The 25,214-nt window shown below is 55.4% G+C and overlaps 3 protein-coding genes and 1 long non-coding RNA gene across 4 annotated transcripts in view; 3 read left to right on the top strand and 1 right to left on the bottom strand.

Moving 5' to 3' along the window:
- Positions 1-4,766: 4,766 nt before the first annotated feature.
- HOXC10 (homeobox C10) lies at positions 4,767-9,841 on the top strand. The gene is made up of 2 exons (XM_036301717.1): positions 4,767-5,602; positions 8,708-9,841. The coding sequence occupies exons 1-2, from the start codon at positions 4,852-4,854 to the stop codon at positions 8,983-8,985; spliced, it is 1,029 nt and encodes a 342-aa protein (XP_036157610.1). The 5' UTR covers positions 4,767-4,851; the 3' UTR covers positions 8,986-9,841.
- Positions 9,842-14,482: 4,641 nt separating this feature from the next.
- Positions 14,483-25,214, top strand: part of HOXC4 (homeobox C4) — a 59,363-nt gene continuing 48,631 nt past the window's right edge. The window contains exon 1 of the mRNA XM_036298611.1: positions 14,483-14,636. The gene's annotated coding sequence lies outside the window, so the exon portion shown is untranslated. The remainder of the gene's footprint in view (positions 14,637-25,214) is intronic.
- Positions 18,594-19,406, bottom strand: LOC118650298. The gene is made up of 2 exons (XR_004965982.1): positions 19,267-19,406; positions 18,594-18,833 (listed from the first exon to the last, which is right to left on the bottom strand). It is a non-coding gene; the product is annotated as an uncharacterized LOC118650298 (long non-coding RNA).
- Positions 19,733-22,954, top strand: HOXC9 (homeobox C9). Its single transcript, XM_036298612.1, has 2 exons — positions 19,733-20,296; positions 22,007-22,954. The coding sequence occupies exons 1-2, from the start codon at positions 19,759-19,761 to the stop codon at positions 22,249-22,251; spliced, it is 783 nt and encodes a 260-aa protein (XP_036154505.1). The 5' UTR covers positions 19,733-19,758; the 3' UTR covers positions 22,252-22,954.

Genomic DNA, 25,214 nt, shown 5'->3' with positions numbered 1-25,214 from the left:
AACAAGAAAGGCTAGGGAAGAAGGTCAAGAGGAAGGGAAGCACTGAGAAGGAAAGAAAAGAGCAAAGAATAAATTGCATAATAAGGAAAGAAAGAAGGAAAAATGAGAAAGACAATGAATTAAGGAAAAGGAAAGGATCAGAAAAGGAGAAGGAAATAATGAACTGCAGAAAAAAAGAGAAGGGAAGAAAAATGCAGAGAAAGAAGGGGAGCAAAAAATAAAAAGAAGAAAAAAAAGGAAAGAAAGAAAGGAAGGAAAGAAGGAAGAAAGAAAGAGGTAAATGATGAAAAACAGATCTTGGAAAAGGAATTTAGCCGGTAAGGAAGGAGCGGGAATTCACCGGAGTGAGCTGGCCCAACCACAGCCCTGGCTCTGGCTGGAAACCCGACCTACTGGGGCAACTTGGAAGCAAACCATTAAAGTGGGGAGCAAGGCCTTCCCCCCACACACATCCTCCCACCCCATCTCCTCCTCCCTAAGCTTCTCTTGGACGCGTTTGCTATCTGGTTTCGATTTGATTCAGGAGGCAAAGTTAAAGCATTGGTCGGCTTCCTTCCGAAAGGAAAGGCGAGAAAAGCAGTTATGCTGGTCAGGCTGTTAGACTTCTGGACTCGGGATTGCAGGAAGCGCATTTTTGGGTAAAAGTGAATATTTGTGGCTCTGTATACAAAATGAAGCCCATTTAGACACACGTGTAATTGGTAAACTCCATAGCATCGGGGTGCAAATGTGTGTACAAGGTCCAGATGTGAGAGCGACTCTAATGGTTGGCTGCCCGGGTGGAGTGGCTGCGAGATCGGGGAGACCAGAGGCCCCTCCAGGCATCCTCAGCCTCCCGTCTCCCTCCCTATACCTGTTTGAAAAGCAGTTTCCTGGGCTTCTGAGCATTTGTATTTTGTCTGGGATTTCCTTTCTCCCAATTAAGCCGAGGCAGAGTCTGGTGTTAGCGAAAAAGAAAAGCAAATCTTTCCTTCAAGTTTTGGAAGGAAAATTATTTACCTGGGACTCCAAAACAAGAGGAAAAAAACCTGCAATTTTCACCACTAGTGTGATTTTGTTTTCTATTTTGCTTGATGAGATTTCAAGACACACACTCTTTTATTTTTTATTTTACCGCAAAGGGAGAGACCCTTTTCCTTTTTCTCTTCACCTTTGGAATTTCCTAGGTGACTTCCCTAACCTCTTAGAGAAACTTCACTAATTTTCCTTGGTGAAATCAGGGTGTTTCTGGGGGTGCTTTGAGGGTGTGAGCCAAGAAAACAGCCAGCCGAGGTTCCTTTCTGTTTGTTAAGCACTCCATTTTTCTTCTATTTTTACATGGAGACCCCTACTGCCCCAGCCCTCGGCCTGCCCCTGGAACCCACCAAACACCCTGGAATGTGACGGGACCACCTTCCTCCTCTCCCTGGCCCACAGTCCCTCCAGCGGCATGAGGCCCAGCCCTGCCTCCTTGCCTTCTTCCCAAGGTCCGGGTACTGGGAAGAAGGGCACAAGGGGCTAGGACTCTTGGGGTAGGTGGGATTTGTCAAGTTGTGGGTGCAGCCTGAACCCCTCTCTGGCCTGCAGCCCCTGGATTTTTACATCCTCAAGTGGAGGCAAAAAGAGGAAGCCCAAGAGTCGCAGTTCTCTTGGTACTCCTGGGGAGCTGGGGAAATGTCTCAACACGGCAATTCCAGCAACACAGGCTTCTCCTGGACCCCGATCCAGTTCCCCGGGGTGCAGGTCTGAAGGCCTTGGCCCCGGGGAGCAGGGCCGGTGGGCGCCTGGCGGCGGCAGGATGGCCCTGGCAACTCCGGTGCCTTTGAACGCCAGGCCCGGACAATAGGACTGAAACGGCCTTTGCTCGTGGCCTCGGGAAGACCGAGCTCAAGGGGGGCAGGGCTGGGACCTACAGCCGACCGACCCACATAAGCGCTCCTCTTGCCCCCTCCTCACCCTCACCCCTCAAGTCTTCCTTCCCATCACCCCCACTGGGGCAGAATTCCAAAGTCTGAAAAACCCTACAAGTTGAATTCAAGTCTGCGTCTGCACGGGCTCCTGTTTAACAGCTCCGAGTTTGCGTTTATCCTGCGTAATTAAAGGCAAACATTTGTCCCACCGGGGGTCCTACTTAGGCTGATGAATTTGATTTCTTTTTTCATTAATGGGCCGTGTTTATCATACTTCTAATTATTTCAACTTTAAACACTATTTGTTCTTGTGAGGAAGTGGGAGTCCAGGCGGGAGGTTCCTCGTCCCACGGGGATGACTTCCATTAATAATGGCAAGGATTCCGGAGCAACTCCATCCCCTCCCATGGGTGAGGTAAGGAGTGAGTTTGGATTGGGGGTCGGGCTGGTAGGGGGAGACTGGTCCTAAAGCCCAGTGACTCCACTCCCTTCCCGCTGCTTCCCCAGGTTAAGCCTAGGGACTCGCTGGGTTTGAGAGGTAATCTGGAGTTTGTCTCCTTCGCCCTCCTCCTCAGCCTCCCTCACCCCCTCCCAGGCTAAGCTCAGACCCTTTCTCTGTGAGGCTCCTTGCAAACTTCCACTTCCCGCTGCCCCAGCCCGATCGCAGCCTAGCCCGGCAGAGGCTTCCGTCGTTCTGTGCAGGCCCCCAGCTCCCAACACCGAGAACAAGACCAGGAAAGGCCACGGTGGCCAAGTGGCACCTGAGCAGAGGGAGAGGGCCCAGCCAGAACCCCAAACAGGGAGCAAGGCCAGGGGTCTGGGACGCCAAACTCCAGGGACCGGCACACCAGGCAGGAAAATAAAGGCACTGTGAGAGAGGGGGGAGGGAACCCCCCAAAGCCATATAATTTTCAATTGCTCTGGTCTTTAATTTCATCGCCCCATAAATGAGGAAATATCAGTTCCCATACTAAATTTTTATCCCCGGCTGATAAATATGACGGGGAATTTTCGTTGGGTCCTCGTAAAAGCGAGCAGTTTCGATCAAACTGGTGGGGAAAGACTTATGCAGATAATGCAAACAGAGTGGCCATAAAGTCTCCTCCGTTTCCCTCGGGGTGGGTGGTGGGACAAAAGGCCCGCTGGATTGAATGCTCCCGGCTGTCCCACGTCTCCTTTGGAGCCTAAACAGCCTAACCTTGCCTGGGCCAGCCCCTGTGCCGAGCCCACGGCGACCTCTGCAAAGGAAAACACAAAACCATTTCAAATCTCCGCTGGCTGGCCCTGCAAGCAAGTCATACGTTACAGATGTTCCTCCAGTTTTTCCTGGGTTCAGGGACCCCCGCGCCTTCTCTCTGGACCACTGGATGAGAGAATTCCCGCGGATTTATTTCCGAAGTCCCCTTCTTGCTGCCCGGCTCAGGCCTCCTCACTGCCCCACGCCTCGGTGCGCAGAGCTCCAGTCCTCTTTCCCCGCCAGGCTCCAGCCCTTCGGAAAGTAGAAACCTGAGGCTTGTCCAGGGGAGAATGTGGGGCGACCAGAAAAACAAGTTATCTTCCAGATTCCGTTTCCTAAGGAAGGCGTGGCGAGTTTAGTTCGCTTTGGGAGAAGGGCGGTGGAGGAACGAAAAGAACTATTTCAGACATACTTGCCCCTTACTTCTGGCTTCCCTTTATTGAAAAATAACCGCAGGAATAGACTCGAACCTTTTCTCCTTCCAGAAATGCCCCCAACTCATTCACTCTGCACAGGACAATTCTCTGGGCAGGATTTTGTCGAGCCTGGTGTCTTGGTTTTCCGGGTGAGACGCAGCTCTCCCAAACCGGCTGAGGCCCCGCGCGTCCCTTTTTTCTCTCTGGGAATAGTCCCTGTCTTAGTGGGAGCAAGGTCAATTGGAAAGCGAGAGCCACTGGGGCCTGGAGCGAAGCAACCAAACCCACCCAAAGGCCAAAGCCTTCCTGCCCCCGAGATGGTGACCCAGGAGCCACCCACCCAGCCAGGCCCAGGCGGCGCTCCTGGGTCCGACCCTGTCTCAGGCCACCAGCTTCCTCCTCCCCACCCTGGCTCCCCGGGAACCTCCTTTCCCCAGGCAGCCCCGGAGTGAGGGGACCCCTCCCTGACCTCGCCTCCTCTGGAGATTCCCTGTCAACTCCGAGGGGAACTTGCAACTTGATCAACTTCCGTGACTGGCGGTCCCCCAGCTCTCAGTCCCAAAGGCCACGGCGGCCAAACGAGGATACAGGAAAGCAGAAACTTTAGTTCTGTTTGGGATTCCTTAACTTTTTCTCCATTTCTCTGCCCACTGGAGCCCTCTCCCGCCAAAGGACCTTACCCTACTCCCACCCCAAGGAAAGAAGCAGAGGCGAGAGTCCAAGGAGAGGAAAAGGGAGGTGAGGAGAGGGGAGGAAGTACCTGAACGGTGTCTTGACCTTTTAATTTGAATTTGACTGTTTTGAGCCGCGAGTTGCCTCGCTCTCTCCGTCTCTCCTGCACTCCCCCCCTTCCAGCCCCCCTCCCCAGGAGTACAGGCTGGTTCCCGGGTAAACAAACCCCATTCTCCCTAGACACCCCCAACCCCCACCTCTGCCCAATCTCCCTCCACCCTCCTCCTGCCCCTGTCGCCCCCGGGCGCTTCCTTTGTTCGCGGTGAAGTGCTCGGGCGCCCCTACCCCGAGGTGGTTGCTAGGTGGCGCTGTTACTCCACGCTCCGCGCTCCGCCTGCCGACAACTTGACCCCGCTGACGTCACGGCCGTCTGAATCATCAAGGCCATTTTCAAATCCCATTGGTCTAGCTGTCACATGGTGAGGACCGAATGTGCGGATAATTATGGAGCTGATATTCCCCCCTCCCTTCTTTTCCCTCCCGCCCCCTCGAACCGCCCCCCCTCCCGGATGGGGGGAAAAAAAGATGTCAGCTCCTCCGCCGTAGTATTGCTCCTTAAAAACCCCTCTCTCTGAAAATGACATGCCCTCGCAATGTAACTCCCAACTCGTACGCGGAGCCTTTGGCTGCGCCCGGCGGAGGAGAGCGCTTTAGCCGGAGCGCAGGCATGTATATGCAATCGGGGAGTGACTTCAACTGCGGGGTGATGAGGGGATGCGGGCTCACGCCCTCGCTCTCCAAGAGGGACGAGGGCAGCAGCCCCAACCTCGCCCTCAACACCTACCCGTCCTACCTCTCGCAGCTGGACTCCTGGGGCGACCCCAAAGCCGCCTACCGCCTGGAACAACCTGTTGGCAGGCCGCTGTCCTCCTGCTCCTACCCACCCAGTGTCAAGGAGGAGAATGTCTGCTGCATGTACAGCGCAGAGAAGCGGGCTAAAAGTGGCCCCGAGGCAGCTCTCTACTCCCACCCCCTGCAAGAGTCCTGCCTCGGGGAGCACGAGGTGCCCGTGCCCAGCTATTACCGCGCCAGCCCGAGCTACTCCGCGCTGGACAAGCCGCCCCACTGTGCCGGGACCAACGACTTCGAAGCCCCTTTCGAGCAGCGGGCCAGTCTCAACCCGCGCGCCGAACATCTGGAGTCGCCCCAGCTCGGGGGCAAAGTGAGTTTCCCTGAGACCCCCAAGTCTGACAGCCAGACCCCCAGCCCCAATGAGATAAAGACCGAGCAGAGCCTGGCGGGCTCCAAAGGCAGCCCCTTGGAGAGCGAAAAGGAGAGGGCCAAAGCCGCCGACTCCAGCCCCGACACCTCGGATAACGAAGCAAAAGGTAAGGCCGCCTGGGCCCTGGCCCGGCTGGAATGCTTGGTTATTTGGTCTTCCTGCCCGGGGCGGGGGGAAGGGAGAAGGTTGGGCCGAGGAGGCCCTGGTCCTGGACGGTCCTGGGAATAAGACCCCAGTTTGCGACTCCTGTCTGCTGAGCGCCAGGCGGGAGGCGCGTCCTTTGCCAGGGAAGGTGAGCGGCCAAGTGGAGGTGCCGGCAGGCTGCGGACGTGGGCGCCAAGACCCGGCCTGGCGCGCACCGCGGACCGCCTGCAGCTGCCCAGGCCGGGTGACCACTCCCAGGCCTGTGTTGGGTTTGGTTTGCTTGCTCTAAGCTGTTGTCCTGGTGGGGGCTGATGTCCCCCGCTCAGGTCAGAAGCTTGCAAAAAGCTTAAAATGGCGATCTTGGGTCAGGGACTAAGGAAGACTGGGGAGAAAGGAGATTTCGCTTTATACTGTGTTTTTCCAGTTGAAAACTGTTTCCTGTGAAGCGCGATTTGTTGTTTGTGTGTCTCATCTGTGCGTGTGGTTTGGGCTCCTGCGGTTTGGGGCCGGGCCGGGGCCTAGGGCAGCGGGGCTGGAGCGGAAGAGGTGGAGGTGAAAGGCTACCCGCCGCGTCCCTCCCTCCCCCAGACGCCTAGCCTGGGTATGGCGTTGGAAAGGGGCATTTGGACTGTTGTAAGTTTTTTGTCTCCCTTTTAATTTTTTTCCTTTCCTTTTCTCTGGTTAAATTTTTTTTTCGTTGGTTTCTGATAGCTGCTTACACATGAGTGGTTGGGAAATTTCTGTGTGAATGGCAAGGAAGTGTGGCGTTAGCTGCTTTGCATTGTGATTTTGGTTTGAGAGAAAGCTTAGTCAGAGTTCAAGCTCAGGGTTCAAGATTCATTTTTGCCGCAGGAACTGGAGGCCTTCCGGACCTTTCTCTGACACCTGGAGAAAGAACGTGGAGGAAACGGGAGCAGTGGAGTGAGGCGGAGGAGACTTGCTCTCCCCGAAAAGTTGGAGCCAAAAGCATCAGAAAGGCCCCACTGGGAGGGGGTGGGAATAACACTGCTCCCCAAAGCACTGGCTCCTGGGCGCTGTATATAAGAGGGGCTGCCTGGGTGTTGAGGCGGATGGACTAGTTAGAGCTGAGCAGCCTGGATTTTGTGGTGCTTTGTACATGGATGCGGCACACACGCACGCCTGGCGACCTGTGTCACACTCACACACACCCCTCTCACATGCTCCACACACACTCAGCATGCCTGTGCACACTCACACACACTCTCTCTTTTGGGGGGGCAAGGGCTAAGCCTCCCCTCCTTGGTTCTCCTCTGCAAAGGTGGCCTTGGCAAATTACCTCATGGAGACTCTGGCCAGAAGATCAGGTGTGTTCAGGATTGAGCGTGAGGGGGAGAGTGAGGCACCCACACCCACAAAGCCTTCATGGTGGCATTGGTGCAACATGAAAGTTTAATTTTATACCCTTTCCTCAGACCCTGAGCTTGGTTGGGGTGTAGATATGTAGGGTAGGAAAAGCTGTCCTAGCCCCACCAAAAGCAAAGTCAAGGTTAATAAGTCCACCTCTTGACTCAAACTGCCCTCTTTCTGGTAGGCTCCATTTTCTCTCCTGCCCTCCCCACAACAATCTAAGTCCTCCCACCCCAACTAATCCCTCTCAGCCCGCCCTTTGCCTCGGCCCTTCTTGCCTCCCCTCTCCCATTTTGATGTCTCCACCTGGCCAGAGGCAAGAGGGCTTTCGGCCAGACTTCACCATTTGTAATTTCTTCCTTTCCTCCAAAACCCAACAAACCTAATAAGAAAATAAACAAGACAGAGTTAGATGTGAAAAGCCTTTCAATAATTTGACTTGGAGGCTTCAGGTGCAGAGGTGGGAGCAGAACGAAGGGCATTTGGATGTTTTAAACTACAGCCTCAAGTTTGCCGTTTTTCTGGTGCTTCCTGGTTCCCCTGGGCCCCCCACCCACCTCCCCATCAAGATGAGATCCAGGAAGCTGGCGATTTCATTTGGCATTTGGGAGACAGAGTGCAGACCATCCGCAGAGTCCTTTGCTGGGTGCCCATCTCTGGTCTCTGGACTCTGGGTTTTTCCCTAGAAAAGATGGCCCAGATCTCTTTTGCTGCTTGAAGAGTAAGGCCAGTCCATTTCAGCAAGAACATGGTCCAGGGAGAGAAGCTATCAATAAGATAATGGGAAATACACACTCTACTTATAGTATCTCCTTATATAAATAACAATAAATAAATAATATGTGTAGGAGAATGCTTCTGTGCAGGAATACTACACACATACATGCAGGCGTCCGTCTCTACGTAGACCAGGCAGGACATTTCCAAGAGGCTGCATTTCCTCAGGATATCTCTCTCCCTTGACCTTAGGTCCTATGGCCAGGGCTGTTGTCCGAGGGCCTCTCAGCATGCCCCAGAGCTGTTGCCCCTGACCTCTGCTGCCTGTACAAGTTCCCTTGCCTCAGCGGTTGACACCCGGGGGAAATGGCCAGGAGAGGAAGAGCTGGCAATGGGAGATCAAATGGGACAGTGTCATTCTGTGGCACTTCAGGTGGGAGCAGGGACTGGAGGTCTGGTATGGGACAGCTGCAATGGCCACTGGCTGCAGAGAATGGGGAGCCATCCCTCCACTGAGTTGAAAGGGGTCAAAGCTCTCTGGGAACTGCTCTAGCCAGCAGGATGGACTCTGCCACCCAGTCTGGGGCCTGGAAAATGCTTTTCCTTCTGGTTGGATTTTTCCAGAGCTGGAATGGAACAGAGAGGAGGGAGGGCCTGGTGAGGTTTCAAGTGCCCACCAGGGTGAGCAAGCTGAGGGAGTGGGGAGTACTCAGAATCTGCTGGGTCAAGGTGGATTGGGGTAATTTAAATTTACTAAATCCTTTGGAGGCAAGAACCTCCTGTCTTTCTCCCCTGTAAATCTAGACCCCAAAGATATTCTAAGGGCCCTGAGCCCAAGAGGACCCCACCAGCCAGGCCTGTGGAACAAGAACAGCTACCCTGTATTCCATCAGCCGCCCCACAGCAGGCTGGCAAAGGCTGCAGCATTCTGGAGGGGTTGCCTCTGCAGGGATACTTATGTAAATAATGTTATTTTTAACAGAGGAGATAAAGGCAGAAAACACCACAGGAAATTGGCTGACAGCAAAGAGCGGAAGGAAGAAGAGGTGCCCCTATACTAAACACCAGACGCTGGAATTGGAGAAGGAATTTCTGTTCAATATGTATTTGACGCGAGAGCGCCGCCTGGAGATTAGCAAGACCATTAACCTTACAGACAGACAAGTCAAAATCTGGTTTCAAAATCGCAGAATGAAACTCAAGAAAATGAACCGAGAGAATCGGATCCGGGAACTGACTTCCAATTTTAATTTCACCTGAGCCCTTGGCCTCCCTTCCTCCTCCCCTCTCCCCCCACCCCTTTCTTCCTTTCCCCGCCCCTCCTCCCTTTGTGCCTGGTGGTATATTTTTTCCCTCCCTGAGTATAAATGCAACGCGCCTGCAAAAAAGGCAAAGACCTCAGACTCTCCTTCCAAGGGACCAATGGTTCGTGCTGTGAAGATGCGTCCACCTAAAGCATGAGAAATGGGGTGCAGGGGTTTGGGGTGTGGCGTGCCTGCATAGATAAGGGTGGGAGTGTGACTGGTGTGTGTGTCAACCCCTCACTCACCCACGCACTCACACACAGCATCCTGTTCTCTATGCGAAGTTAAGGTCGAATACACCCAATTGGGGGGAGGGGGGAAAGAGGACAAAAATGAACCAGAGAAGGTCTGTAATCTCACAGAGCACAGTCAGAATTGCTCCTTTCTTGCTGTATTTCCTCCTTAGAATAGACGTTTTGGGAAGTTCGGCTAGTGTTTGTATGTCCATCGTAGCACCCAGTGCCTCCACCAAACCCTCTCCATGTCTTACCTCCCAGTCGCTCAGAGAATCTGCTTGAAGTCTTGTATTTGTACTGCTTTCTGCATTTCTCCCACCCTCCTAGCACCCCACATCCCCCATTCACTGACATCTGAAAATTTCCATCCAGAGGAACAAAAAATTTAAAAATAGAGCATAGTGAAGCTAAGACAGATTCCCCGCCCCCCTCCCCCCCCCCCCAGTATCACCCTGTCCCTGTCTGGCAGTTGTGTTATTTAAAGATATTCTGTATGTTGTATCTTTTGCATGTAGCTTCCTTAATGGAGAAAAAAAAAATCCTAATAAATTTCCAGAATCATAATCCTCAAATGGGTGGTTTTTGTATTTAGTGGTTTTTTTTAGCGACACCCCCTCCCTAAAGAGGCTGAGTGTGTGGATGTGTGTGTTTTGTGTTTGACTCATCTCCTAGAGCCTTTCTAGAACGTCTCTTGGCGGGTTTAATGTAAGTGAGAGACCATAACGTTGATTTAAATATTATCCAGGTGACCACAATAAGTCAAGGTCATAAAACAGTAATGTCAGGACGGTCTTGGTGCGCGCGAGAGGTGGATTTTATGATCTGCAAATATAATGTGGTGCTGCAGTAAAAGATGCATTTAAAGGTGACTGGAGGAGGGAAAGAGGCAGAGAGCAAACTGCAATCTTGAGGAGCAGACGGATCTGATTGCCTGGGGTGCTGGGCCAGGCACACCTCACCGCTGCCCGGGGGAACCCCAAGAGCTCCCCACCTATCCAAAGAGAGGAATAAACTTAACCGCTGGAGGGGGACACGAGGAGCTCAGCCACCCCCCTCCCCTCCACAGCAGCAGCAGAAGCGCCGGCAGCGGCAAGAGGAGGAGGCGGCGACAAGGTAGGAGAAGCGGTTTCTTGTTCTTCTCTTGGCGGCAGAGTGGGGACCAGCAGCGTCCCCAGGTGCCCGGTGCACGGCGGGCAGAACAGGAAGGAAGGAGTTTTGGGCACCCGAGCTTTCCGAGAGCCCGGGCTTGCTTGTGGACTTGTGGATGCTGGCAGCGGAGGGCAGTGGCCGTGAGCTCCCTTTCCTCCCCTCCTCGGCCTGTTGCTGTGGGGTCCAGTGGTTAAACGGGTAAATTGGTAGGTTTTGGCTTCTTTCTCTTCCGCTGGCACTTAGGGTTGCCTCGAGGTTGACACATGGATCTCGATGTCGCTCAGTCTGGCTGTCTGCTGAGGGGAGCAGAGGGAGGGTGGGCTAGAGAGGGTTGGAGCTTGACGCTTAGGTTTTTCTGCTTTCTGCTGGTTTGGATGTGAGCCTCATCCAGGCTCTCGGTCCCCACACTCCCCAACCATGGGGCTTTGCCAGGCAAGTGGCCTGATTGGAAGAGGCGCTGGAGCACAGGCTCTGTGGTTCGGCTACCCACAAACACAGGGAAGCCAGAGTTGAGCTGAGAGGGAGAGGATCAGAGGGAATCTAGGAGGAGAGTGCGGAAGAGCCCGATGGACAAGACAGGAGACCCAGCTCCAGAGTGGAAGGACGGACACTTGGGCTTCCCCCAGGGCCAGGGCCAGAGGCAAGGGAATGGGTCCGCTGTGGTGCTGGAGGTGGAGCGTGGGTTTGGTGACTGGAGGTCCCATTTCATCAGCATTTCCCTGAACGTTTTGCTTGGACCAGAAGCTGATGAGGCAGTCAGACCCCTACCCACCCGGCCACCCTAAGTGTACTCTCTAGTCTTTAGGGAGGTTGTGGGGGCGGAAAGGGGGACGGGGCTGAATTTCTTCCTTCCCCAACCCCCTTCCCTTCTCCTCCCGATAGATGCAAAGCTGAATCTCCCGCCCTGCTCGCTCAGCTGATCTGTGGCTTAGGTAGTTTCATGTTGTTGGGATTGAGTTTTGAACTCGGCAACAAGAAACTGCCTGAGTTACATCAGTCGGTTTTCGTCGAGGGCCCCAACCCACCTATCCAGCTCCGTCCCTCCCCTGTGGGCCTGCCCCACAGCCCCCTTCCAGGTAGGGCACATTGGATACAGACTGAGGAGGGCAAGCTGTGAGTGGGGCCAGGCCGGGCAAGCCTGAAAACCCCACTTTCTACAGTCTACTCCTCAGCCTGTCCCAATCCCTGGGGCTCAGGGAGAGGAGTTTCTCCTGCAGCTATTGTTTCCTGGACTCAGCTGATGGAGACAGACAAAGACGGTCTAGCCAATTCCAAGGAAATTGAGGAATTTGAGTGAGAGGTGGTCTGGCAGGCCAGCCGGGGTAGGGCAGGGTCATTAGGAAAGAGAAGAGCACAGAAAGAGAAGGGAGTCTCTGGAAGGGTTAGTTTCCCTCACCTGCCACCTCCAAGGAAAAACCATGCCTCCAGAAGGCTGGGGCGAAGCTTCTCCTTAGAAAAGTGGGGTGCCCGGGGGTCCCAACAATTGGGGACCTCTGAGCACTAGCTTGTTCACCTTCCCTCCCCCTCTATAGCTCCCTGCCCAGGAGAAGGGCATAGTTAGGGTGTTTGTAGGTTAGAGGAAAGCATCAAGTCCAAGTAGAAATGTCCCCCTCCTGCCCCCCACACACACACTAGGAAATATTAGGGCAAGAACCTAGCTAGCTCTGGTCTCAGTCTAGCTGTCTGTGGCCCGTAGGCCTTGGGCTGTGGTGTCTGTGGCTGTCAGGCAGCTGCTTGTCTTTGCATTGTGTGGAAATGTCTGGGTGAATGGAGGCTGCCAGCGCCCACCTTTACCATATTGTTGGGAAGGCTGTTGGCTGATGCCAGGGAAGGAGGGGAGGAAATGGAGTGAGAGGAAATCTGAGCAATGTGAAACTTTGCAAAGCTGCTTCCCCTCCTTCCCCATCCACCCCTTGCCCTTGGTTCCTCAATTCTGGACCCTGTTGCTAGAGAGAAGCTCTCAAAAGAGGTTTCTCTGCCTGTGGAGAAAAATGGGGGGGGGGGAATCCAGGAGAGTGGGGGAGATATGCCCCAGTTCTCAGGGAGGCTGGGAAAGAGAAAACCAAAAGGAGGACAGGTTTTCTTACTTTGGAATTATTATGATTATTAAAACATTATAAACTTTCAGACAGGGAAATAAAGTCATGTCCCTGTAACAAAACATATACATGGAGTTCCATATTCTTGCAATTGTCTGCTAGGGGATATCTGTAACCTTGTATGAGTGTGAGTCGCTGTTTCTACATCCCTGTCTCCTCTAGGCTCTCTCAAATCCCCTATATATATTTACCTGCATGCTCATTTATTTTTCTCTATGTTATACAAAGAGATTTATTTTCACCCTGAGGAGGATAGAGGAGAAAATGGGAATAGAGCCTCTCTTCACTCCAGCTGAATTTGTCAGGTTGACTTTCCATCTGTTCCTTAGCCATTTGTAGGGGGAAAAATATCTTCCCTTGGATGGAAGTGCTCAAATCTCTCTATGGCTCTCAGGGAATAGGGAGGTTTTCAGAGAGGAAGACCAGCTGGTTAGAGGCAGTCAGGGGGACCCCCTGTTTGGGAGCCCCCAGCCTTCTCTGAATTTTCAGGTTGCCAGAAGCACCGGCCAGTTGGATGAAATGAGTCCCCAGTAAAGGCGGGTGCTCAGGAGTGCCTGTCTTGGAGACTGGGTCCCTGATGGGCCGAAATTCACCAAGGAAGGGCTTCTGTGCTTTGGGTCTCTCTGCCTCCATTTCTGTTTCAGAGCCCAAGAGCTGATATGGGTTGGTCACTGAGCCTTGGGTCTGGGTGTCCAGCCCAAAAGAATCCTGGTGAATGGGGCGAGTTCTCATGGGGCCAAGGTGAGGGCCAGTCTGATGGCCAGCGTCTGCCCCGAGGCCCCTGGGGCCATGGATCATGGCTAAGGTGGTGGTGATTATTTATTCGCTTCGCTGGAAGGGAGTCTTCAGAAGAAACAGCGTGAAGAGGAGGGGAAAAATTATCTCTCTCGTCTGCAGATATTAAGATGGATTTTTATTTCTTAAAGGACCCTCCCCGCCGAGAGCGCATAAGCGTAAACTTAATATATGCTCCACAGCCCAACTCCAGAAATCGCAATAAAAGTTAAAACCTCCCCTACTGGTTTTTTTTAATTATGATATGGGAAAGAGGAACAGGATTTATAGAGCTGAACTCTCGGCATGTGAGTGTTTAAGACTTGTGGGAGAAGGAGGAAAAGGCAAGAGCTCGCCAAGGAGAGCCTGGGGCTCCGAGATCTCTCGCGGCTGCGGGGGCTCTGGCTCAGCCCCGCCGATCCCGGATCCTCGGTGGCTTCCCCGGGACCCTGGCTCCCCAACACCCTCCGCTGGGGCCCCAGGCCTGGGTCGACGCGGAGATGCAGCTCTTTTCGGAAACAGGTGAAGGGCGGCGGCGGCGGAGGGGGCTTCCAATGGGCGCGTCAGGGCGCCGGGCTTTGTGTGGGTCCGGTGCTCGGAAGGAGGTTTGCAGCCCGGGGCCAGGCGGAAGCCCGAGTGCGCCCGGCGGGCGCCGCGCCTGGGAGGGGTGTCGGGCGGGCGTGAGAGCGCAGACTAGGTGGATCGCGTGTGTGCCAGCACTTGGGCTGCAGACGGAGCGGAGCTGGCTCCCGGGGCGGAGGCCCGCGGCGAGCCGGGCAACCGGATATTGAGTCTGTAGGAAGGACCTTGAGGTCTGAGTGGTGTTCGGGTGGCCGCGGCGGCGGTCCACAGTGTGCAGCTCGCAGTGCGTGGGGCGCGGCGGTCCTCGTGGGCGAGGCAGCAGGCCCCGCACACCTCCGCAGGGGCAGGGCCGTGGCCAGGACGTGGGAACCGAGGCCAACCCAGGCTCAGAGCATGCAAAATAAAGGCAGTTAAGGGTCTTTCTTTCTTTCTTTTGCACATAAGGATGTCTTTTCTTTTTTCTCTCTTTCGGAGATACCTGGATTGGGTCCAGAACAGGTTGCCCGCGGGAGGGCCCGTGAGCGGCAGCGCGCGAGGGAGGGAGAGAGGGAGGGAGGGCGAGACAGAGGGAGGGAGGGAAGGAGGGCGGGCGGCGGCGGCTGCGGTGGCCGGGGCTTCCCTCCCCGGGCGGGAGGCGGCTGCCCTGCATCTGTGGCCGTGGGGAGCCGAGGAGCAGGTAACGAAGGCGCTTCCCGAGGCGGGATTGGACCAAGCCAGAGGGACCCAGTCCTCCAGGTCTCTGTCCAACGCCCTGGAGGGGAGAGAAGGTAGGGAGATCGGCGCCCACCGGCCTGGCAGAGAGGCCTCAGGGAATGTTGAACCTGTATTTGATTTCAGGCTCACACTCATGTTGTGAGTCCGTCTGCCTCTGGAGATGCGGTTTGCCTGTCTGTCTGTCTGTCTGTCTGAGCCGCCCCACACCCTAGGCTCTCCTTCCAAAGGCTGAACAGTTTGGGACAATTGGTCGGAATGTGCACTTTCATTCATTGCCTTCTCTGCAACTCAGTGGGGCTGGTGGCTGTGCCCCTAAGTTGGAAGGGAGCTTGAGCCCAGCCTCCTGGAAGCCAGATCCTCTGGTTCCCTCCGCCTGGGGCTGAGTTCCGGCTCCAGGTTCGCGGGTTGCCCTGAGGTTGGAGGCCAGACAGCTCCCAGTCGCGCAGGGAGGGCGGGGGAGAGACTAGCGGCTCTGGCCCCTTAATTGTACCCGTATTGTCTCTCCTTTCGCCACCTCCGCTTCCGCAGTCTGGGCTCCAAAGTCACTGCAAATTTCCTTGCGACACACACATCACAGAAAGATCAGGTAACAAGTCGCCAGGGCCATGGGGCTCCAGGCAGGGAGCACCCCTAGCTCCGGGGCCCTCCCCCTCCAGCCACTCCCCAGGCTGGGAAGCGAGACCGGTTGGGGGAGCCGGAAATAGCCCCGTTTGCTGCCGGGCGGCGGGGCAGGGGGCCGGCGGGCGTGCAGGCCGTGGCGTTGAGAGGGCCAGGTTCACAGGCCCGAGGGGGTTCGCTCCTGCAGGGCGGAGGGGCCGGGCTCCTGGCGCGCGGGGATCCCGATACCCACCTGGGGTGGGGGCAGGACGCGGTCTCCTCGCGGCAGGCCAGGAGGGCTCCGCTTCTGCTTCCAGCGCAGGCCTTAGCCAGCAGGAGTTGTGTGTGGGTGTGTTTTCCCCAACAAAGAGGGACCAGGAGAGAGAAGGGGGGAAAGTAGAGGGGAACCAGGGAGGGGGCGGGGAGGGGGAGAGGGCAGCGAAGAGGTGAAATGAGCCCATTTCAGGGGGAGATGGAAAATGAAAGCAAATGGAGCACAGCCTCCTCCTCGCGGGCGGTGCGGACGAACCCGGGAGCGGCCTCCCCGCCTGCGGCGGCTGGGATAGCCCGCTGGGGGCACCGGGGAAGCCTGTTTTAAATTTAATCCGAACTTGACGGTGTGGATTGAACCGGAGGGAATTTAAATCACTAAAAAGGAGGCGCAGGGCGAGGGGAGAGGATGCCTCTAACCTGTCTGCCTGTCTGCCTGTCCTTCCCACGGCGGTGCTGGCTTGCTTGCAGTCTTAGCTGCCCAGGTTTGAGGTGATGGATAAGGCTGCCCCTCCCCCTTAGGGGGCTTTCCTGGGCCCAGTGGGATCTTTGGGCGGTGGAGAGGAGTTCTAAGAACCAGAGTAAGGGCAGAGCTGCGAGCTGAAGCTGGGGTGACCCTCTCCACAACAGGGGTTCCCAGTGGCCTCCCATCTCTTGAGTTTCCCCCACTTGCGCTGAGGAAAATTGAAGGGGTGAAAGGGAGTCTTGGAATCTGCCAGGGGATTCAGTAGGAGTAACTGACCCTGGGAAGACAAGCCCCTCCTTCGTGGTGTCCCCACATCCTGTGTTCCCGTCCCTAGAGGCCTGGATTTGGGGGAGCCTGAAAATCTGCTTCAGAGCCTTGACCTGCCACCCTACCTCCAAACACAGAGAATGGGGGTACAGGCCATATGCAGTTGTGGAAGCACAGGGACCTGGGCCTGAACTCAGGGGCTCCCAGCCTCTTCCAGCCCCCCCTCCCCCCTCTCCAAGGCCAACTCTCTAAGCAAGGCCTAGGCAAAATGGGGTATTGGTGGGGAGGGGGCTGTGGGCGAGGCCTACTTCCTGATCCACAGCTCTGTCTATGCCTGAGTAGGGAGGGTCTGAGTTCACGCTCTATAACTAAGGTGACAATCTCCCCCCAGTTTCATGGGGAAATTGACAGCAGCAGGGAGTGTGGGCCGAGGATTTCAGCTGTGATTTCAGCTGCCCCATGCTGCTGCCTCTGCCGGTTGGGCAGGGCTGGAAAAAAGGCAGTGGCCAAAGAGGCTAGGAGAGAAAGGGGCATCTGCTCGAAGCCACTCTGCGTGAGAGCTCTCCCCCAAAGCAGAAGCCCATAGAAGAGGTTCTTCAGGGGGATCTTTCTCCTAGGAAAGCTGAAATTGGGGCCGATGGGCCCTGTGGCCCGGCAGAGATGCAAAAGAGGAGCAGGGCGTGAAAACTCCTTCATCATGTCTTCTTTGCTCCTTGACTAGAGCATGGCTCAGCCCCAGCTGCCTGGAAGGCTGCCTGGGCTGAAATGGGGTTCTATATCCCAGGAGCCTAGTGTACCCACAGGAGCAGGACGCTGGGAAGGGCAGGAGAGAAGGCCTCTTCCTCCTTTGTGTCAGGACAGAAGTGGCCGCTGTGCCTGGAGCCTGTCCCCGGCAAAGGCCCGGCAAGCAAGGGGACTGCACAATGCCATGGCTGCTCCGCCAGCTCTCTATCCCATCCTGCCTGCCTATCACCGCCCTTCCTCTGTCTTGCTCTCTGCACGCCTTCCTTTCCCTGCTCTCCTATCTCTTTTCATCTTGCCTCCCCTTTTCTTTAATTCGTCCCTCGCTCCTTCTTTTAAGCCTAATCCCCCGTTTCCTTTCCTTCCCTCCCTCCTTCCTTCCTTCCTTTCTATGGGCCTGATGCCCTGTGTGTTTCAGTTTTTCGGTCTCAGGCTGTCTCGGGCTCAGTCTCTCTCAGGCTCTGTCCCTGATGTCCTCTTGGTCACAGTCTGGCCCCAGGCCCGCCAAAGGCTACATGTCTGCCAGCAGCCGCCCAAGAGCTGGTCAGGGTCCCCAGCCGCCAGGGCTGGGGGAGGTGCTGACGGCGCTAGGGATTTGGAGAAAGCCTCTGCAGGGGGACTGGAACCTCTTGTCTTTTCCTTGAACTAGTGAGGGAGAATTTTTGATTGACAGCTAACCCAACTCCATCAAGGCCAAAGAGATACTCTGTTTCTTGCTGTTATTTGGATTTTCCAAATCAGTTTAGTCTGGGGGAGGGGAAGATAATCCAATCAGAGCCGAGGGTGAGGAGGTTGAGGCCCCCGGGTCTGTTCTCCCCAGCCCTTAGGCACTTCTCATATCGTCCCCCCCTTTCGTAGAAATCCCAGCCCCGCTTGACCGAAGGGAAAGAGCTGGAAAGGGGGAGGATCAGGGACGGGGGATGGGGCCTAGAAAGCTGGGGTGAGTGTTTGGACTTCACATCTATTCTTCCCCCCCTCAACTTTCCTCCTCCCCCCAACATACATACTACACTCTCTGGGACACCTCTCTCCAGTCCTTCTCGGCCCAGAGGAGACAGGTTGGCCTAGGTGCAGGAGAACCGCCTGGGCCCCCACCCTGGCATTTGTTTGGTCCCCTCCTGGGGACAGGAGTGGGAACGAAGAGCAGGCATCTCTGATCTGGAAGCTCCTTCCTTCCCTGCTGCTTCAGAGCCTCCTCTCAGCCTCAGCTCCTGCCTTCTTCTTCTCGCACAAACTGGGACTCTTTCCTTCTGACCCTGAAATTGCACCCCTCCTTCAGACTCTCTCTGCCATGCCTAGGGTGCATCTGCCTCTGGGGACATCACCTGCTCTTCTCCCCCACCAGCCAGCCTTCCTGCCCCCTCTTTTGCACTCATACTGAGAATTTCCTGCTTGTCCAAAGCCACCTTTACTAAGCCACCGTGGGACAGTCCCACGGAAAGCAGAGGACTGGGTACCAACCCCCGAATTCAAACAGGAGGGTAACAGCCAACTTATTGGGGGAAGGAAGCCTAGTTGTCTGTTCTTCCCTACAATCACACGGCTTCTCCAGAATTCCTGTGTCCGATCCCAAAGAAACTGCTTTCTCCCAGCCCTCCGTTGCCTTTTTCCCGTTCCAAAAACAGCCTACAATTTTATTTAATGAAAGACACATTTATGAACAATCAAATGATCCTCATAAAATTTTTATTGAAGGACGTAAAAACAAGCTACTTGCCCACGACTGAGGTCGCTCGCTTGCCTTGCCCGGTCTCACCCTGGCTCTCTGCAGACAGAACCCAGGGGTGACTTCTTTTTTGGGGGGGTCAGGGTGTCCCAGAGATGGAATTGGGGCCAAGGTGGGTGAGCAGGAAAATGGGAGGAGGTTGCCCCACTTAAGTTGTGTAGATCTCTCCTCCACTTCTTCCAGCTGGCAAAAAAAGAGAGAGATAGATATAGACAATAAATTTAAAATAGAGGTGCTTGCATATCTGTACCGAAGCAGAGAGAAGACTTTTGATGCTAAAGGTGTCTGAGGTCCAGAGGTCCTACCCCTCCCACCCGCGGACCACCTTCCCTACCCTTCCCCTGCCCCATATTTGGGGGGCTGAGTTGGCCAGGGCAGAGGCACTCTCCCCTTTCTCTCCTTCCCTCCCTCCACCCCAGCTCCTCCAGTCCCCTCCCACCCTCCCTCTCTCGCTGCTGCGGCTCCTGAAAGAAATACATACATACACACTATTTAAAAACGCATTTTTAAAAGCCACGTTCCGAACTGACAATCGCTGATCTCGGCTCGCGCAGAGACTGCGGGAGCGTCGGGCCGACAGAGACAGATTACGTCAAGAAATAGTTCCTCCACCTACCTCGGCGGCCGCGGTCCCCAGGCTCCGGCGCCCAGCTCCGCCCCGGGGGTCCGGGGACCCTGGCTCCGGGGCTGGCATTTTCACCCCATTGAGAAATCCTCCTGGGGGCGGGGGCGGGAGGCCATCTGCTTATGGGTGGACCTGGGCAAGGGGGTTCTCTGCTGAGAGACGAGTTGTCCTGAGGGGGTGACGGATGCCTTGGGTCCAGAGCTCCGGACCCCCAGGAAAACGCAGGTCGCGGGGATCAGCAGAGAAGGGGGTGGGAGAAGGTATAAAAAAAAAAAAAAGGCAAGGGGAAAAAAAAAAAAAAAGCCCCTGCGCATTGATCCGCGCCGTATTTTTGGGTAAATACGATCACGTGGGGGCCGGGGAGCCAATGAGCTGCGGGGAAAAGGCTGGAAAAATAATTACCTGCCTTGATTGTTCTGTGAGCAGATAAAAAGTACATATACAGTTCATACAATAATCTTATGTATGTAAAACCCCGTTACGATGTCGGCGACGGGGCCCATCAGTAACTATTACGTGGACTCGCTCATCTCCCACGACAATGAAGACCTCCTAGCGTCCAGGTTTCCGGCCACCGGGGCTCACCCCGCCGCCGCCAGACCCAGCGGCTTGGTGCCGGACTGTAGCGATTTTCCGTCCTGTAGCTTCGCGCCCAAGCCGGCCGTGTTCAGCACGTCGTGGGCGCCCGTGCCCTCGCAGTCGTCCGTGGTGTACCACCCGTACGGCCCCCAGCCCCACCTCGGCGCCGACACGCGCTACATGCGGACTTGGCTCGAGCCGCTGTCCGGCGCCGTCTCCTTCCCCAGCTTCCCGGCCGGGGGCCGCCACTACGCCCTCAAGCCGGACGCCTACCCCGGGCGCCGCGCCGACTGCGGCCCGGGCGACGGCCGCAGCTACCCGGACTACATGTACGGCTCGCCCGGGGAGCTGCGCGACCGCGCCCCGCAGACCCTGCCCTCGCCCGAGGCGGACGCGCTCGCCGGCAGCAAGCACAAAGAGGAGAAGGCCGACCTGGACCCCAGTAAGTTGGGAGCAATTTTCCTTTACAACCGGCGCGGGAGGGGAGGAGAGGCCGAGCGGGGGGAGCCGGATTACAGCCCCTCCGAGTGGCGCAGGGAGCGCGGGAGAGGGGTGAGGGCGAGGGGGTGAGGACTCAATAAAAGCGAATTACCTTGGGGAGCTTTCAGGGGCAGGAAGGTCTGAAAGGGGGCCCCGAGGAGCCAGGTTGGGAGAGGGCTGAGGGGGGCTCCTCTCCCAGGAGCAGGTTTGGAGGAGAGACCCCCGCCCTCCACACCCCCAGCCCAGGCTTTTTGGCTCAGTCGTTACTTTCGAAGAAATGCAGACAGGGCCATGGGGCTGGGATGGGGGCGAGGTTCATTTTATGGTTTGAGGTGGGATGGGGCAGAGATGAGGAGGACACTAGGGGCAGGGAGAAAATTCACCCTACCTCCCAGCCAGCATGGGGGGTGGGTGTCCTCACACCACTGGAGATTAATAAAACTCAAGGTCTATGGACTTCTCTCCCAGGACCACTGAGTGCAGGGTCTGGGGGAACTTGGAGAGACAGGACTTGCAGAGTTGGGGGAGAGAAGTGGGGTCCCAGCCTCAAACTTGAAAGCCCTCTTCTGAGGGTCTGCAGGAGAGAAGGTAGAAAATGGGGGTGTCAGGGATGAGGAGTGGGGAGAGACATCTCCCCCGATTAGAGAATTACTCTCTCTCTCTCTCTCTCTCTCTCTCTCTCTCTCTCTCTCTCTCTCTCTCTCTCTCTCTCCAATCTGGGAGACAGGAGCCTTTAAGTGTTGCAAAGAAGGGCAGGGGTAGATGGGGAGGGGCAGGTGGGAGCTGTAGGGCCAGGGAAAGGAGAAAGAAGGGAAACAGCAGGGGAGGGGTGCAGCCCCCTGGGTGTGAGGAAGTGTCTGGGGGAGTCCCAGGAGGGGGCTCAGGAAATCCTTTCCTCCAGCCCCATAAGGGGCCAGGGCCTAATTATACCCCTCTGAGCCTTCCCTCCTTGCCCTCAGCTACTCTCATAAACCTGAAATTGGAGGCTTAGCTCCTGCAGAGCCTGTCCTGGGGCTGGCAGGAGGCGTGGGGGCCCTGGAAGTCAAACAGGGAAGCTCACATATAGGGGGGCCTGATTCCAAGGCCAGCAGCTCTCTGGGGAAGAGGAGGAAGGCTTTTCCTAGCCCAGCATCACCCTGAGAATTCGCCTCAGCAGGGTTGAACTCGGAGAGCGGGGATGAGCAACAGCGCTGGAGAGGGTAGTGAGGGGCTTAGGGACTCTCAGGGTCAGGAAGCAGAGCTGCTGAAATTTCAGGACTTGGTCGTGGGCTGGGTGGATGGGAGGGGGCAAAGGAGGAGGGAAGTGGGGAGGAGAGAGACCTCACTATAAAAATAAAAAACAAGAGAGAGAAGCATTTATGGGCCTGTGAAACAGTTGGGAATTTGGACTTTCTATGAGGATATTCTCCAGTTACTGCTCTTGAAGCTGAGGGCCAGACTGTTGGGGCCTGGGTAGCTTTGATTTCCTACAGTTTTAGGAAACTGAAGTCGGGGGACATGGGGAGAGGGGCAGAATGCAAAAAGAGTGAGGGGAAATGCCTACAGCAAAACGTGTCCAAATTCAGGTTCAATTATTGGGTTTTGATAGCCTGGCTAAGACTGGGGGTGGAGTGGCAGGGATCCTGGGCTGGAAAGGGTCTCCACTGACCCCTGCCTGTGTTTGGCCCTCCAGGCAACCCCGTGGCCAACTGGATCCACGCCCGCTCCACGAGGAAGAAGCGCTGCCCCTACACCAAGTACCAGACGCTGGAACTGGAGAAGGAGTTTCTCTTCAATATGTATTTAACCAGGGACCGTCGGTACGAGGTGGCCCGGGTTCTCAACCTCACCGAGCGGCAGGTCAAAATCTGGTTTCAAAACCGGAGGATGAAGATGAAAAAGATGAATAAAGAGAAAACCGACAAGGAGCAATCCTAAACCCTGGCCCGGCCTGCTGCCTCGGCACAGCCAAGGGAAAAACAAAAAACCCCACAAAAAACCCAGCCCAGGCGGGAGAGAGCACGAAAAAGGAAAGGAAAAAGCAAGATAGAGAAAAGCCAATCAGCTTAAAAAGAAAAAAAAAAAAAAGGAAAGGGAAAAGGAAAACTCTTGCGATTTGGGAGGGTTCAGTGTTGAGAAATTGGTGTTTTAGAGTTAGTTCTACCCAGCGAGGATCAGGAGGCGGGGAGAGAAACCGCATTCTCTTCTCCTGCGCAAATGAAATAAATGACACACACAATGTGATTTTTTTCCTCCTTTCTTCAGAGAAGCCAGTACTTGAATCGCTATATTTCTATTTTTTTTTCCTGTATCATATTTGGTCCGGGCCATCTCTCCCCAGGCCTGGGGTGCTCTGCGTGCAGATTTTGTACAAAAAAAGATACACATACACATACAATAATGATTCCCAGCCCAGGAGCTGAGGGGCGAGGGCCGGGGATGGTGCCGCAGGCTGGGTCCAGCGCGCAGGCCGGTGCCTCGGGCGTGTACATAGCCGTGTTTCCTATCATCCCCCCGCGTCCGTCCTGTAACGTGCTTCTGTTTGTTATGGTAGAACAGCTCTGTGTTAATATATGGAAGTCACTTAAAAAACCAGAAACCCAACTGCATCCAGTTCTCATTATTTCTCCTCCCTGTGGCTCCCAGGCTGCTGTCGTGGAGGAGGCAAGTGCTCAGATCCTTTGGGGGAGGCTGGAGCCAGGAAGGGGCTCTCTTGACCTCCGGAGGGCAAGTGCCTGCTGCTTCTCTCCAGGCTGGGTGGGGTGGGTGAGGGCTCCAGGGTGGGTGGAGGCTGCTTAGGCCTGGGTCCAGTTGTGCCTGCTCTGATAGCTGCCTAGGAGTTTCCTGGTAGCTCAATGGAGTCCAGGGGGGTGGGGGCATGGCATGAATGGCTTTCCCTCACTGTAATTAATTGTAATAATTTATGAGTACAGGAGATCGGAGGGAAGAGATAGGTGAAGATGAAAGTTGGGTGCTGGGTGAGGGCCCGGGCTGGATTCTTGCCTGACTGCATCGGTGCTTCGAGGGATGGCTAGGGGGGTTGAGTAGGGAGGGTGTGCAGTTTAGAGGAGGAAGGCCAGCAGGCCTCGGGGAGAATAGGCGCTGAGGACTTCTTTGAGAATAAAAGGAGGAAGATGAGGGGGGGGGGAGAGGAGAGAGATATATTAAGGAAGGAGAAAGATGGCAAAGCCAATACAATCAGAATTAGATTTAGTTTTCACTTCTCAGTGTATTCTCTGTCTCTCTAATGGTTAGTTTGAATGTTGGTCTTGGGTGCAGGGGTTATGCTGTGCAGCTGCAGCATTTCTGGGGGGTAGTGTGGCCAGGGCCCAAGGAAGCTACTCAGGGATGAGTCAGGCGTGGATCGTTCTCTGGTGGCTGAAGGACCCCAGGCATAAGGAGGTAGAGATGTGTGTCTGACAGCCCGGTGGGACTGTCAGCTGCACTGTACCCCAGAGTGCCCTCCCCAGAACTGGCAGTTTCATCTGCTAATCAGAAGCAGACACAACTGCAGGGTATGCCTCTGCCTGGGCGCCCCCTTTCTCGGAAATCCCCCAATCTGGAAACTATTAAACTCAGACTGCCTGAAATATAGCTCTTTAATATCTCAGGCTGCCCATTCTGGAGAGGGTGCAGGGTGTTGCTCTGAATTCTTGGGGTGTATCATAAAAGAAAATAATTGGGGACCCTAGGCCTTGTGCAGCTCCTGGGCCATTGCATTGTCTTACAGGATTGGTGAGGCACTTGTAGGGGCCAGCCCCTCCCCATCATTTGAATGTCCTACCCCCTCCTTCCATTAAAGGCTCCCCTGTTGGGGGCTGGAGGAAGGTGGGAAGGGGTGAACATTTTGTGTTGATGATATTTTGAGTTGGGCCATCAAAAGTCGCAGACACCGGAGTGGTGTTCCCAGTAGCTGAAGCACCCTCCCCTCTTTCCCGCTTAAGACACATCCTTTCCAATTCCAGAATCCATTGTTTCCTTGGTCCTTTTGAAAGGTGCTTTGCCTGTAGATTTCTCGCTTTTTCGCCGCCTCACTCCTCCCTTTGGCCATTTTGCTGTTCTGTGACCCTGGCCTCAGTTCGCACCCACTGGGGAACAAGGCACCCATCTGCCCGGGTCCTGACCGCGGGGACTCAGGCTTCTCTCCCAGCCCCGAGCTTGGCGGCCTTTCCGGGCTTCCACCCGCCCCTGTTCCAAGGCCCTTTCGCCTCCCCTCGGCCGCCAGCGGGGCCTGCTTCCTGCAGCCTGCCCAGCCGGCCTGAAGGCGGGCAGCAAGGAGGGCGCAGGGCTCGAGGGCCCTGAGGAGAGCGCGGGATCCAGAGCAGGCCCACCCGCCCGGGCCCACTGTTCAGTACCAGCTCAGCCGCCTGCAGGTCAGGATTGGATTCAATTTTTATTTATTATAATTTGTGAGTCAAAACCACCACGACACAACACACATCTGGGGAAAGAAACGAAAGCGGGGGGAAAAGGGGCTAGCAAACGCCCTCCTGCCCCTAATCTTCCCCTCCCACCTCTCCTCTGCTCCTTTGTCAGAATCACAAAACCCTAAAGGTTGTTCCACTTGGAAAGGCAGGGGATAGGTACATTTCCGCAGCACCGAAATGCCACTTTTATGGCGCTGTTTGTCTCCCTGCACTGGATTCTGAATGGGGCCGAACAAAACAGCAGCGCGGAGCTGGCTAGACGTCTGGGCTTAATTGTTTTATGGTTTAAATAAGGTGGACACTCTTCCCTTTGAAATCAGATTATAGGAATGTTTTGTCTATGGCCCACGGAGAACAGGACCTCACTGGCTGGGAGGGAGAGGTGGAGAGAGCGCGCGTGAGAGAGGGATGGGCTGCAAACCAGGGGGCAAACAGCCGGGAGAAGTCAGAGTCCCACCCCAAAGTCCAGCGGGC

The sequence above is a fragment of the Myotis myotis genome, unplaced genomic scaffold (assembly GCF_014108235.1).
Source record: "Myotis myotis isolate mMyoMyo1 unplaced genomic scaffold, mMyoMyo1.p scaffold_m19_p_3, whole genome shotgun sequence".
Lineage (NCBI taxonomy): Eukaryota > Metazoa > Chordata > Mammalia > Chiroptera > Vespertilionidae > Myotis > Myotis myotis.
This window is presented reverse-complemented; position numbering and strand designations above follow the sequence as displayed.

What these genes read in the sequence shown, in the direction of transcription:
- HOXC9 (XM_036298612.1), top strand. Translation starts at nt 19,759, where the DNA reads ATGTCGGCGACGGGGCCCATCAGTAACTATTACGTGGACTCGCTCATC. An exon ending in GAAGGCCGACCTGGACCCCA is followed by an intron (nt 20,297 to 22,006) that starts GTAAGTTGGGAG and finishes TTGGCCCTCCAG; the next exon opens with GCAACCCCGTGGCCAACTGG.
- HOXC10 (XM_036301717.1), top strand. Translation starts at nt 4,852, where the DNA reads ATGACATGCCCTCGCAATGTAACTCCCAACTCGTACGCGGAGCCTTTG. An exon ending in CTCGGATAACGAAGCAAAAG is followed by an intron (nt 5,603 to 8,707) that starts GTAAGGCCGCCT and finishes TATTTTTAACAG; the next exon opens with AGGAGATAAAGGCAGAAAAC.